The sequence below is a fragment of the Rattus rattus genome, chromosome 8 (genome assembly GCF_011064425.1).
Source record: "Rattus rattus isolate New Zealand chromosome 8, Rrattus_CSIRO_v1, whole genome shotgun sequence".
NCBI classification, from domain to species: domain Eukaryota; kingdom Metazoa; phylum Chordata; class Mammalia; order Rodentia; family Muridae; genus Rattus; species Rattus rattus.
Genome location: NC_046161.1, coordinates 11,250,935 through 11,264,520, shown reverse-complemented (window position 1 = coordinate 11,264,520; position 13,586 = coordinate 11,250,935). Strand labels below are relative to the sequence as shown.

Here is a 13,586-nt window from a genome sequence, read left to right as displayed (position 1 = left end):
GAAACTTCCTCCCGCCTCCTACAAATTATCTGGCCTTTTTCTCCTATTGCACAGATAAAAACACTGAGGTCCATAGGGCTCACCCAAGGTCATGTCCTGCTGACACATCTAGACTCTCCCAAGGGCTCAAGAGGCCCATGGCCTGGCCCCATAGCCATACTCTTCTGCACTCAACTTGGCATGGAGGTGGCTAGAATACTAAGCTTACTGGGGAGGGGACATCAAGTTCATTAAGAGGCACCACATAGGTTGTTCTAATAACACATCTATTAAAACCCTGTTTGGAAAGTGGCCAACGACACACTGAAAATCAGAAGCCATGTCTTCTTGCCATACACTATGCCTAGAGATGTGTTGTGCAGCTTTGAGCAGCTGCTGGCCCAGCCCGGAGATTCTCTTAAACGCTAGGGGGCCCGGAGTTTCGCACTGAGCCGGGAATGAGAGGTTGGGTGGGTGTGCGTGCTTCATGCGGTCCCATCCCACTCTCTTCGGAACACCCGACACATACCGTCCACTCCACGGCCCGCTCAACTTCCCCAGGACAAACGCACCGCAGTGTGAGGTGAATGAGGCACTGGGAGGGGCGGTCCTGGAGCCCGCGACGCAGGAAACCACGCTCAGCTCCTTCCCCACGGGGACCCCGAAAGCCACGAGGGCCACCACCACCACTCTCCGCCGGCCCCCTGGGCCGCAGCAGGGAAGAGGCCAGCCGGTCCCCGCCGCCCCGCTGGGTTCCTCGGCCACCCGCCTCCACCTGCAAACGCGCGCCCCTCTGCGGACCGCGCGTGTTCCCGCGTGTCCCCGCGGGGCCGCCTTCCCGCATGGGGCCTCAGCCGCCCACGCCGCACTTCCCGCCCGGCCCCCGAGGCCAGCGCGCCGCCCCAACTTTTCCCGGCCCGGCCCGGAAGGCGCGGCGGAGAGCGCAAAGCCGTCCCGCCCGCCAGCGCGCACCACCCGCGGCGCCCCCTGGCCTCCCGCAACCCGCGCGCGGAGGCCCTGCTCAGAGCCGCGCGGTCCCCGCAGCCCCCCGCGCCCACCTGCCGCCGCCGCGCACGGCCGGGTACGTGGCAGGGGCAGCCGCTCGCCCGCCTCGCCTCTGCTCGCGCCTCGCGGGCGGCTCCAGGGCGCGGGACCGCGGAGCTAGGCGCCCTCTGCCGCCGGGAAGCCGAATCCTGCTCCCTAACCCTAACGCGGGGCCGAGCCACGCGGCACCCTGCGCCCTGCGGTCGCCTAGTCCCCCCCGGGTGAGGAGACGCTCGCGTTGCGGCCAGGCCCAGCGGAGGCAGCCAGGCCTGAGCACCCTGAGTCAATGAACCAGTAAATGGGAGGTGGGGGGTCTGGATTGCAAAAGCAAAGTGCTCTCTTGCGTGCTCAGCTGCCAACAGGCCAGGTACACGCAAATGCGCCTCCGCCATTTTTGAGGGGAGAAGGGAAGGTTTAGGGTCCCCGGTTCTTGAGAATGGGTATTAGGTGGGCTAAGCCTGCCCTGTAAGCGGGCTGTGATGAGAGGCACTGGCTTCCTCACGTGGCCACCCTTGAAGAACTGTGTTTAGGTAGCCATTAGGTACATTCACATCTGGCGCAGGTTAGAGAGCAGGTTAATTAATGCCTCATGGCAGAAGTTTGTCCTGTGACCTGTGCCTGGAGTTTATGAGGAAGCAAGATACAATCACAGACCTCCTACTCCTCCTAGCCAAGAAGACTTTCACACCTCAGGGGCAATGTTCCGACCAGGGTTTGTTTATTGTAAAGTATACATGTTCAGCTTGTCACAAATAAAATGGGATTCCTTGCTCCTTATCAGTATTAAAGCCCCATACGGCCCTAAGCTAAATGTTATTAAGGACTTTTAGCCAAACATGTTTGGGTTTTAAATCAACCACTTAAAAACTGAGAAGTCTTAGGAAAACTAACCTCCTTTTGCCAAAAATGAACTCATCCAGGAGAGTCATAAAACTCACTTCCTGGTATAGTCGTAAAAGGTACTTGCCAGTGTTGTGGTGAAGATCTATAGACATCGTGTGCGGCGCTTAGCATAGCCTGCCTGGTGCTCATTTGTATTATTACTGGTCTAATGCAGGATGAAATTACACATATGTAAGCAGATTACTTTGGGGGTCTAATGAGACGACTTCAGTAAAGTACCTACCATCCAAGCATTAGGACCTAAGTTCAGATATCTGCACCCCCATAAAAGCCAGGCATAGCACATAGCAGTGTGTGTGTGTGTGTGTGTGTGTGTGTGTGTGTGTGTGTGTGTGTGTGTGTGTGTGTGTGTAATCCTAGGGGAGACATTCACATCCCTGGAGCTTTCTGACTGACTGACCAGCCAGCCAGCCAGCCTAGTCAAAAGGCTAAGCTCTAGGTTCCATAGGAAACCCTATCTCAAAAGACCAAGGCAGTGAGTCATAGAGAGACAGCTGATCTCCACATGCACATGTACCTTTAGGCACTTACGAATACACAGAAAAAAATAAAGCTCTTTTTTAAAGGTATTTTTTTGTTTACGTGTGTGTGTGTGTGTGTGTGTGTGTGTGTGTGTGTGTGTGTGTGTGTGTGTGTTTGGGTGTGTGCGAAAGGAGGCCACAAGAGGCATTGGGTCCCCTGGAATTGCAGTTACAGGAGGTTATGAGCCACCTTGTGGGTTCTGAGAATAGAACTCAAGTCCCTGGGAGAGTAGCAAGTGTTCTTCTGTGCTATCTCTCTAGCTCCTAAGATGGCTAATTTTTTTCACTTGGGGACAACCTGAAGACCACAGGTGGTGGCTCAGTCACCCGACCAGCAAAGTCAACCTTGGAAACAAGGCCATTTCTGCCCCTCCTCCCGAGTCCTGGGAACACATTGCTTTGTTAAGAGCTGAGGCTCTTGCACTGGTTTCTCCAGAGCCTCTGTGACCAGTCACTTAAGAAGGAATGGCGGTGTCTGAGGCAATCCCTAGAGCACACAACTGTTTCATAAAGGCAGTGTAGTTAGCAAACACGGGGAATATCTATTAGTGTTGTGGGTCTTAGATTTAGAGAAACCATTAACAAGGTGACTCCAGAGCTTCTTCACCTTGGTAAGTACTTGTTTTGCATGTTAAGAGTTGCAGATTTGGGAAGGTCAAGAGACACTCCTCACAGCCTCTGCTGACCTGAAGGAAGATGCTCACCCTGACATGGCTTCCTCCCATGCTGACTGTGTGACTGACTCACTTTGACCTGGGGGTGTGAGATCTTGTGAGCTGAGGATTTGAGCCTTGCCCTTTGCTCTTTAGGGTGCTGCCACAAAGAGCGTCTACATATAGGAGAGACCCAAGGCGACGAGCTTGGCAGCACAGCCAAGTCCTTCCTGAGTGAGTCCTGGGCACAGCCAACCACAGAGCACAGAGTAACCCAGAGTTGGAAACCTAAAATGGCACTGGGTTTAAGTCACTGAGCATTTGGAATGGTTCTTACATGACAGTAGATAATAGAGACACCCACCCTTCCCGGGAAGCCTTTCTGCACTTACAAGGTCTTGGTGAAATTCAACCAAGAATCAGTCTCCGGCTAGTGTTCCCCGTCATGAAGTATTCAGCTGAAGTCTGTGTCTGGGCTTAGCCTAGCATCACATTTTATGTAAATGTCTCTCCCAGAGTCCTTCATTGAATTGGTTCATCACTGAGCCTGGCAGTTTAAAATTCTTTCGCTGCCAGTATGACAAGGGGCTGGCAAGGTCAGCTTGTAAGCTATCAGGCCTCAAGCCTGACTAGAATGCCAACAGTAGGTGTCATGGAGGTGGGTGTATTTATTTCCTCCCCTAGATAGTAAACTCCTTAATGACAAGGGGTGTGTGTGTGTGTGTGTGTGTGTGTGTGTGTGTATGGTATGTGTATGTGTGTATGTGTGTGTATATGTGTGTGTGTATGTGTGCGCCCACGTGCGTGCGCTCACTCAAGTGTGTACACACGTACCTGTCTGCTCATGTGTTTGTGTGTGTATGTGTACGTGTGTGTGTGTGTGCACATGCACACATGCTCGCTTTCGCTCAAGTGTGCACAAACACACCTGTTTGCTCATGTGTTTGTGTGTGTGTGTGTGTATGTGTGTGTATGTGTGTGTATGTGTGTATGGTTGTATGTGTGTGTATGTGTATGTATGTGTGTGTGTGTGTGCGCCCACGTGCGTGCGCTCGCACTCAAGTGTGCACACGCACCTGTCTGCTCATGTGGTTCGTGTGCCTGTGGTACATGTGGAGGTCATATAACTTCCTTGGGTGTCCATCTCTGCCTTCAGCCTATTTTGAGAATGGGTCTCTTATTCACTGATGTGTGTACCAGGTTAGCTGACCTGTGAACTTCTGGCAGGTCTGCTTTGCCTCCATCTACAAGAGGGGCATGCCCAGCGTCTGGCTCTTTACACAGGGTCTGAGGATAGAACTCAGGTAACACAACCTGTGCAGAAAGTGCTCTACTCGGTATGCCACCACCCCAGCCCATGCCAAGACTTAGCAGATCAGGAACACGTAGATCCAGGAACCTAGCACCTCATTATGTCAGGAAGAAACACCGGAGCTGATCAGAGCCTCCAGGGTCCTGGAGCTGGCTCAAAGCAGACTATTTTGCACTCCTGAACACTTCTGGTTTCCCTTTTTGACATTTGTTGCCATTTAAAATATTCTTCCTGGGGCTAGAGAGATGCTAAGTGGTTGAGAGCACTTGCTGCTCTTGCAGAGGACCCAAGGTCAGTTCCCAGCACTCACATCAGGCAACTCATAACTGCTTGTAACTCCAATGCAGACAGACCTGCTAGGGCACCCACACACACACACAGCATACACTCACACGGACATACAGTTAAAAATAAAAACACACCTTTAAATACAATGATCTTGGGCAATATTATGGGCAATCTTAAGGGATAGGGTAGACAAGGTCACCAAAAATAAAAATAAAAGCTAGTGCAGGTAGACCGCCCACAATCCAAACTTGAGGAGGGTCAAGAGCCAGGATCTCTCAACAATTCTGGGAGGACAAACAGAAGCCTCACCACGACTCAATTACTAAGACAGCTGCTGGTCTTCCTCTGTGCCTTTTACTCCACATTCCAAGCCCCAGGAAAAAAAGCAGCTTGGCCTGCTCTGGTCAAGAGCCTCCCTCAGCCAAATAAAGACTCTTGGAGAAATGGATCTTCCCTGAGCTAAGAGGGAAAAGGTCCAGCTTCTTGTTTTGAAAAGGTGTGTGAGGATGGAGGTCTGGCAAGTCCAGCCAGACTGAGAAAGACAAGTGTCCTTTCTCTCTTATGGGTCTGAAATGTTATGTGTATGCCTTAACTTGTATGTATGTATGTATGTGTATATATATATGTATGTATGTGTGTATGTATGTTTGTATGTATGTATGTTTGTATGTATGTATATGTTTGTTTGTATGTGTATGTATGTGTGTATGTATGTTTGTGTATTATATATGTGTGTATGTATGTATGTTTGTATGTGTGTATGTGTATGTATGTGTGTATGTTTGTATGTGTATGTTTGTATGTGTATGTATGTGTGTATGTTTGTATGTGTATGTTTGTATGTATGTGTGTATGTATGTTTGTGTGTATGTATATATGTGTGTATGTATGTTTGTATGTATGTGTGTATATATGTTTGTATGTGTGAATGTGTGTTTGTTTGTGTGTATATGTACGTTTGTTTGTGTGTATCTTTGTTTGTATGTGCGTGTGTATGTGTGTTTGTGTGTGTAGCATGGACATAGACATGAGACTGGAGAGAGGAAAGGGACCCGTGGGAGAGAAGTGGTAAATGGGATCAAAGCCCATCATATACTTGATGGAAGTGTCTTTATGAATCTCACCACTGCGTACAATCTACATCCACTGGTTAGAAGGAAAAGTCAGATTGCTTTAAGCCCCCATGTGTCTGCATTTCCACCGGAAGCTAGCCTGTTTGCTCCATGCACTTTGCTGGAATCTGAGTTCCACAAAGAAAACTAATGAATCTATCAAGTCGTGTAATAAAAAACTCTTTTTTTCTCTCACAGTAATATCATATAATTTTTTTCACAAAGACTTTGAACAAAATTATACCCACTCCATTGCACAGAAAAGGGTACACTTGACTATTTTCACAAAGCTGCTAAACCCCTATAAGGAAACAACTTAAGATCTCTGCTTTCATCTGTGCAAAGGACTAGATGGAGCCCAAATGAACTGTTCAACAGACCCCTTCGAGCTCACTGACCCTAACCTCCTGGCGGACTTCATCAGCTAAGAGATGGGAAGCAATTCCCAACCTTCATGTCCCAGGATTGCCTCCAGCTGGGGTTACAAACCTGTGCCAACCAGGCCCAGCTCAAAACTTAATTTCTTCCCAGTCTTCTCCCTGCCAGCAGATGTTAGACTTCTGTTTCAAAAGTGCCATTAACTTCCCTGTCTTCGTGCTCCCTTGAAAAGTAGGACCACCCTGAAACCACTAGTCCCTGGACCCCATAAGTTATGGAACTGTCCATGTTCTGAGTCTCCCAGAGGCTGAAAATAGTCCACTATGGTTCTGAAGCCCCAGGCCGAAAAGGAGTTCTTCTGATTGTCTTAATTACCATGGCCCTTGGAGATTCATCAGTGACTCATCTACCAGCTGTGCCTTTCAGTCTGGAAATTCCAACATTAAAACCTGTTTCCTGTCACCTCTGTCCTTGTCCCCAAGTGAATTTTCTTATCCAAAAACAGTGACAAAGTTCCTAGTCTATGCTTACTTCCTCAGTCACCCCAGGCCCTTTAACTGAATCCGTACAAGTGGTTTAGTTTTGTAGATGAAGGGATTTGCCTAGAATATATAGTCATTTCCCTCCAGGGAAAAGCTCAAAAACCAATGAGGAAGGTGAATAAATGAACTTGCAAATAGATTGTTGAGGAAAAGAACTGGTCCTATGAGATCCTTTAATAAAGGAAGTGGCTTGGAACTGACAGGTCATGAGGCAAATCTAATGAACAGCCAATGGCATCCACCATAAAGAAACAGCTCCTACAAAGTACTCACTCAAGGCTTCCAGGTCATAGACAAGGATGGGACAAAAAGAAGCTTCCCAGAACATCAGAGTAGGGTCCTGGAGTTAGCCCAGCCATCCCACAGACAGAGTCCCAGCACAGGGGTTCCTCAGACTTAAGTAGAAGCTCCTTTTTCCACTCAACCCTCACAGGATTTCCAGAAACTCTTAACTCCCTTTGGCTGCAGCACCTGGGTTAACACCCAGGTGAGTGGGAGCTATGTTAGCACCAGGTGAGTGGGAGCTATGTTAGCACCAGGTGAGTGGGAGCTATGTTAGCACCAGGTGAGTATGTTAGCACCAGGTGAGTGTGAGCTATGTTAACACCCAGGTGAGTGAGAGCTATGTTAGCACCAGGTGAGTGGGAGCTATGTTAACACCCAGGTGAGTGAGAGCTATGTTAGCACCAGGTGAGTGGGAGCTATGAGCTATGTTAGCACCAGGTGAGTGTGAGCTATGTTAGCACCAGGTGAGTGGGGCTATGTTAGCACCAGGTGAGTGGGAGCTATGTTAACACCAGGTGAGTGGAGCTATGTTAGCACCCAGGTGAGTTGAGTGTGAGCACCCAGGTGAGTGGGAGAGCTATGTTGGCACCAGGTGAGGGGAGCTGTGGTGAGTGAGCTATGTTAGCACCAGGTGAGTGGGAGCTATGTTAGCACCAGGTGAGTGGGGAGCCATGTGGTGAGTGTGAGCTATGTTAGCAGGTGAGTGTGAGCTATGTTAGCAGGTGAGTGTGGCTATGTTATGAGTGGGAGCCATGTTAGCACCAGGTGAGTGTGAGCTATGTTAACACCAGGTGAGTGGGAGCTATGTTAGCACCAGGTGAGTGTGAGCTATGTGTTAGCACCAGGTGAGTGTATGTTAGCACCCAGGTGAGTGAGGCTATGTTAGCACCAGGTGTGAGAGCTATGTTAGCACCAGGTGAGTGAGAGCTATGTGCACCAGGTGAGTGGGAGCTATGTTAGCACCCAGGTGAGTGGGTGAGTGTGAGCTATGTTAGCACCAGGTGAGTGTGAGCTATGTTAGCACCAGGTGAGTGTGAGCTATGTTAACACCAGGTGAGTGTGGAGCTATGTTAGCACCAGGTGAGTGGGAGCTATGTTAGCACCAGGTGAGAGCTATGTGAGCTGAGTGTGAGCTATGTTAGCACCAGGTGAGTGAGAGCTATGTTAGGTGAGTGAGAGCACACCAGGTGAGTGGGAGCTATGTTAGCACCCAGGTGAGTGTGAGCTATGTTAGCACCAGGTGAGTGGGAGCTATGTTAGCACCAGGTGAGTGTGAGCGAGGTTTGCCCTGGTCCGTCTCAGCTAGGCTACAGCTGTACTTCTGTGTTCCTGAATCCTCTCCATCTAATAATCTCTTAGATTCTGGAGAGGAAGGAGCTGCCTTGGTCTCCTTTTTCGTGCCCAAGCCCTTGACAGCTTGAGTCATAGCCACTTGTTTGTTGACAGAAGTGGATTTTATCTCAGCACGCTGCAGGTCAAAGACTGACCTGATGTGGAGGAAGAGCTAAGTCAGAGAAAGCAAATGTGCTGTAGAACTGCAAGGATCAAAAGGAAATGGCAGGAAGACGGCTGCTGTAGAAGTGTCTCTGGAACCAAGGAAGATAGCAAACACGACTTCGATTGACCTGAGACCACGGTGACTTAGGATACCACAGTGACTCCAAACTCCACAAACCTGTTGCCAATGGAAACACTGTAGGTCAAAATGCAGTGCACGCACCTGGTCTGCCCAATAGCACTGTGTGGCCACAGTCCACCACAGTCTGTCAGTGTGACTGTGTGGCTTCCTGGAACAGGAAATGTAACAAGATAACAGGGTGTGTGTGTGTGTGTGTGTGTGTGTGTGTGTGTGTGTGTGTGTGTGTGTGTGTGTGATGCAAGGGGGAAGATCAGCATCCATCACTACTTTCATGGGACACGATGCAGACTTTGATCCCATCCCCATCTGCTTCACATCCACGCCTATTGTCAGAGGGAACGTAAAGCTCCTTCAAACTCCTTCCGGAATCATCTTTCTCAGATGTGGTCTAGACAGTGGCCCCAGACTAGGTCACTCAGACGTAAGAACAGGAATGGATGAGTGAGAAGCTGGTCACCCACCCAGATGTGGGCTACAGATACGACTGCCCACTTCTTCAACCATGACTAACTAGCTCCCGGGTCACATCTGTCAGATACAGCAAGGACCAGTGCACTGTTAGTCCTCAATCTGAGGCTCCCAATCTGGAGTCGTGGAAATGATCCATGAACAGGTATAAGGGGCCAGCAGATATGTAATGTAATATGTATAAAATGCTTTATTTCCTCATGAGACGGTCTTCAGTTCCCACAGCTGTCTATATATCCATTGTTTTCCCCACCTGCTGTGACAAAACATCCAACAAAAGCCATGATGAGGAAGGAAGTGTTTATCCTGGTTGAATTCTGAGGGGCCATTCCATCATAGTGGAGAGGTCAAAGAGATGGGAGGATGAGATGGCTAGTCACATCCTGTCAACTCAGGAAACAGAGAAAGCTATGCTTCTAGTCTTCTTGCTATCTGCTCTTATGCAGTGAGATCCTAGACCTTAGGGTAGTGTTGCCCACTGTTAGGGTGGCTTTCCCCACCTCAGTCCAACCGAGAAACCTCCTCACAGGCAGTCCCAGCAGCATCTCTTCTAGGTGATTCTAGACTCTGTCTTTCAGCAGTGAAAATTAACCAGTGCAGGTCCATAGCTGAAATAGCTTAGGAACCAGCCGTCAATCGCAAAGAAGCTTTTTATCACCCAGGGTCTGTATATGAATTCATATGGAAATGTTTTTGTGTTGACTTGTGTTGACTTCCACCTTCTCTTTGCAATATGAAGGCGGGCAGCACTCCAGACTCATGAGCAATCCCTGAGATTTTGCCACTGTGGAAATCAGATATGTTTACATCACAGTGTTACAGAGATCTCAAAATATAATCTATCCCTCTTACTACTTTAAAATTATGGCATTATGACCTTCTGGTCTGAACCAGTGCACTGAGCAGACATTGGGAACTGACTCTGCACCCAGTCCCACAAAACCCAGAGGAAGGCCGACTCCCAGGTGCTCTAACACGGTCAAGATCAGAAGTGCTCCAAAACACCCAGGATCACAGAGGAAGCTCGACTCCCAGGATATCAGACACAACCAGGATCACAGGATCCCAGCATCATAGGATCACAGAGAGAGCTGAACTCTGAACAGAGAGAGTTCTGACACACCAGGATAAGAGGGAGAGGCTGCAGTCAGAGACAGCAAGGGCAAGTAACACTAGAGATAACCAAATGGCAAGAGACAAGTACAGAACATAAACAACAAAAGCCAAGACTGCTTGGCATCATCAGAAGCCAGTTCTCTCACTACAGCAAGTCCTAGATAAGCCATCACACCAGAAAAGCAAGATTTGGATTTCAAATCACATCTCATGATGATGATAGAGGACTTTAGGAAGGACATAAATAAGTCTCTTAAAGAAACATAAGAAGGGGTTGGGGATTTAGCTCAGTGGTAGAGCACTTGCCTAGCAAGCACAAGGCCCTGGGTTCGGTCCCCAGCTCCGGAAAAAAAAAAAAAGAAAGAAAGAAACATAAGAGAACACAGGTAAACAGGTAGAAGCCCTTAAGGAGGAAACACAAAAATCCCTTAAAGAATTACAGGAAAATACAACGAAACAGGTGAAGAAATTGAACAAAACCATCCAGGATCTAAAAATGGAAATAGAAACAATAAAAATGTCACAAAAGGAGACAACCTCAGACATAGAAAACCTAGGAAAGAGAGCAGCATAGATGCAAGCATCACCAACAGAATAGAAGAGATAGAAGAGAGAATCTCAGGTGCAGAACATACCATAGAAAACATTGACACAACAGTCAAAGAAAATGCAAAATGCAAAAACTCCTAACTCAAAACATCCAGGAAATCCAGGACACAATGAGAAGACAAAACCTAGGGAAAATAGGTATAGGAGAAGGTGAAGATCCCCAATTTAAAGGGCCAGTAAATATCTTCAACAAAATTATAGAAGAAAACTTCCCTAACCTAAAGAAAGAGATGCCCATGAACATACAAAGAGCCTACAGAACTCCAAATAGACTGAACCAAAAAAGAAACTCCTTTTGTCACATAATAATCAAAACACCAAATGCACAAAACAAAGAAAGACTATTAAAAGAAGTAAGGAGAAAAGATCAAGTAACATATAAAGACAAACATATAAGAATTACACAAGACTTCTCACCAGAGACTATAAAACCTAGAAGATCCTGGGCAGATGTCATACAGACCCCAAGAGAACACAAATGCCAGTCCAGGCTACTATACCCAGCAAAACTCTCAATTACCACAGATGGAGACACCAAGATATTCCAAGACAAAACAAAATTTACACAATGCCTTCACACAAATCCAGTCCTACAAAGAATAATAGATGGAAAACGCCAACACAAGGAGGGAAACTACATCCTAGAAAAAGCAAGAAAGTAATCTTCTTTCAAAAAACCCCAAAGCAGATAGCTACACAAACATAATTCTACCTCTACCAACAAAGTTAACAGAAAGCAACAATCACTCTTCCTTAATATCTCTTAACATCAATGGACTCAATTCTCTAATAAAAATACATACACTAACTGGATATGTAAACAGGACCCAGCATTTTGCTACATAAATGAAACCCACCTCAGTGACAAAGACAGACACCACCTCAGAGTAAAACGCTGGAAAAAATTATCCAAGCAAAGGTCCCAAGAAACAAGCTGGAGTAGCCATTCTAATATTGAACAAAATCAACTTTCAACCAAAAGTTATCAAAAAAAGACAAGGAAGGATACTTTATACTCCTCAAAGGAAAAAACTACCAAGATGAACTTTCAATTTTGAACATCTATGCCCCAAACGCACATTCATAAAAGAAACTTTACTGAAGCTCAAAGCACACATTGCACCTCACACAATAATAGTGGGAGATTTCAACACCCCACTGTCATCAATGGACAGATCACAGAAACAGAAACTAAACAGAGACACAGTGAAACTAACAGAAATTATGAACCAAATGGATTAACAGATATCTATACAACATTTCGTCCTAAAACAAAAGAAAATATTTCTTCTCAGCACCTCATGGTACATTCTCCAAAACTGACCATATAATCAGCCACAAAACAGGCCTCAATAGATATAAGAATATTGAAATAATCCCTTGCATCCTATCAGATCACCATGGACTAAGGCTGGTCTTCAATAACAACAAAAACAACAGAAAGCCTACATACATAATGGAAGCTGAACAACACTCTACTCTTGGTCAAGGAAGAAATACAGAAAATCAAGACTTCTTAAAATTTAATGAAAATGAAGGCACAACATACCCAAACTTATGGGACACAATGAAAGCAGTGCTAAGAGGAAAACTCATAGCTCTGAGTGCCTTCAAAAAGAAACTGGAAAAAGTATACATTCACAGCTTGACAACACACCTGACAGCTCTAGAACAAAACGAAGCAAATGCACCCAAGGGGAATAAAGGGCAGAAAATAATCAAACTCAGAGCTGAAACCAACCAAGTAGAAACAAAAAGAACTATATACAAAGAATCAACAAAACCAGGAGCTGGTTCTTTGAGAAAATCAACAAGATAGATAAACCCTTATCCAGACTAAGCAGAAGACACAGAGTGAATATCCAATTTAACAAAATCAGAAATGAAAAGGGAGACAACAGAAAATGAGGAAATTTAAAAAAAAATCAGATTTTACTGCAAAAGCCTATACTCAACAAAACTGGAAAATCTGGAGGAAATGGACAATTTTCTTTTTTTGGTTCTTTTTTTTTTTTCCGGAGCTGGGGACCGAACCCAGGGCCTTGCGCTTCCTAGGCAAGTGCTCTACCACTGAGCTAAATCCCCAACCCAATTTTCTAGACAAATACCAGGTAACAAGTTACATCAGGATCAGATAAACCATCTAAACAGTCTCATAACCCCTAAAGAAATAGAAGCAGTCATTAAAAGTTTCCCAACCAAAAAACACCCAGGACCAGATGGATTTAGTGCAGAATTTTATCAGACCTTCAAAGAAGACCTAATATCAATACTCTTCAAACTATTCCACAAAAGAGAAACAGAAGGAACACAACCCAATTCATTCTATGTACTTAAACCTAAACCACACAAAGACTCTACAAAGAGAGAGAACTTCAGACCAATTTCCCTTATGAATATCGATGCAAAAATACTCAACAAGATTCTTGCAAACCGAATCCAAGAACATATCAAAACCATTATTCATCATGATCAAGTAGGCCTTATCCCAGGGATGCAAGGATGGTTCAATATACGAAAATCCATCAATGTAATCCACCATATAAACAAACTCAAAGAAAAAACTCCATGATCATCTCATTAGATGCTGAGAAGCATTTGACAAAATTCAAAGCCCTTTCATGTTAAAAGTCTTAAAGATGAGGAATTCAAGGCCCATACCTAAACATAGTAAAAGCAATATACAGCAAACCAGTAGCCAACATCAAACTAAATGGAGAGAAACTTGAAATAATCC

General features: G+C 46.2%; 1 protein-coding gene across 3 annotated transcripts in view; it reads right to left on the bottom strand.

Annotated features, from left to right (window-relative positions):
- Nucleotides 1-1,175, bottom strand: part of LOC116907898 (translation initiation factor IF-2-like) — a 30,886-nt gene extending 29,711 nt beyond the window's left edge. The window contains exon 1 of one of the 3 annotated variants that reach the window (XR_004388853.1): nucleotides 1,038-1,175. Coding sequence is in view for 2 of the 3 variants with exons in the window: in XM_032911094.1 (XP_032766985.1) it covers nucleotides 509-823 (315 nt within the window). In the remaining variant the exon portion in view is untranslated. Of the gene's footprint in view, nucleotides 1-508; nucleotides 944-1,037 lie in introns of those variants that run through there. The other 2 variants (XM_032911096.1, XM_032911094.1) reach the window with 2 other exon arrangements.
- Nucleotides 1,176-13,586: the final 12,411 nt, after the last annotated feature.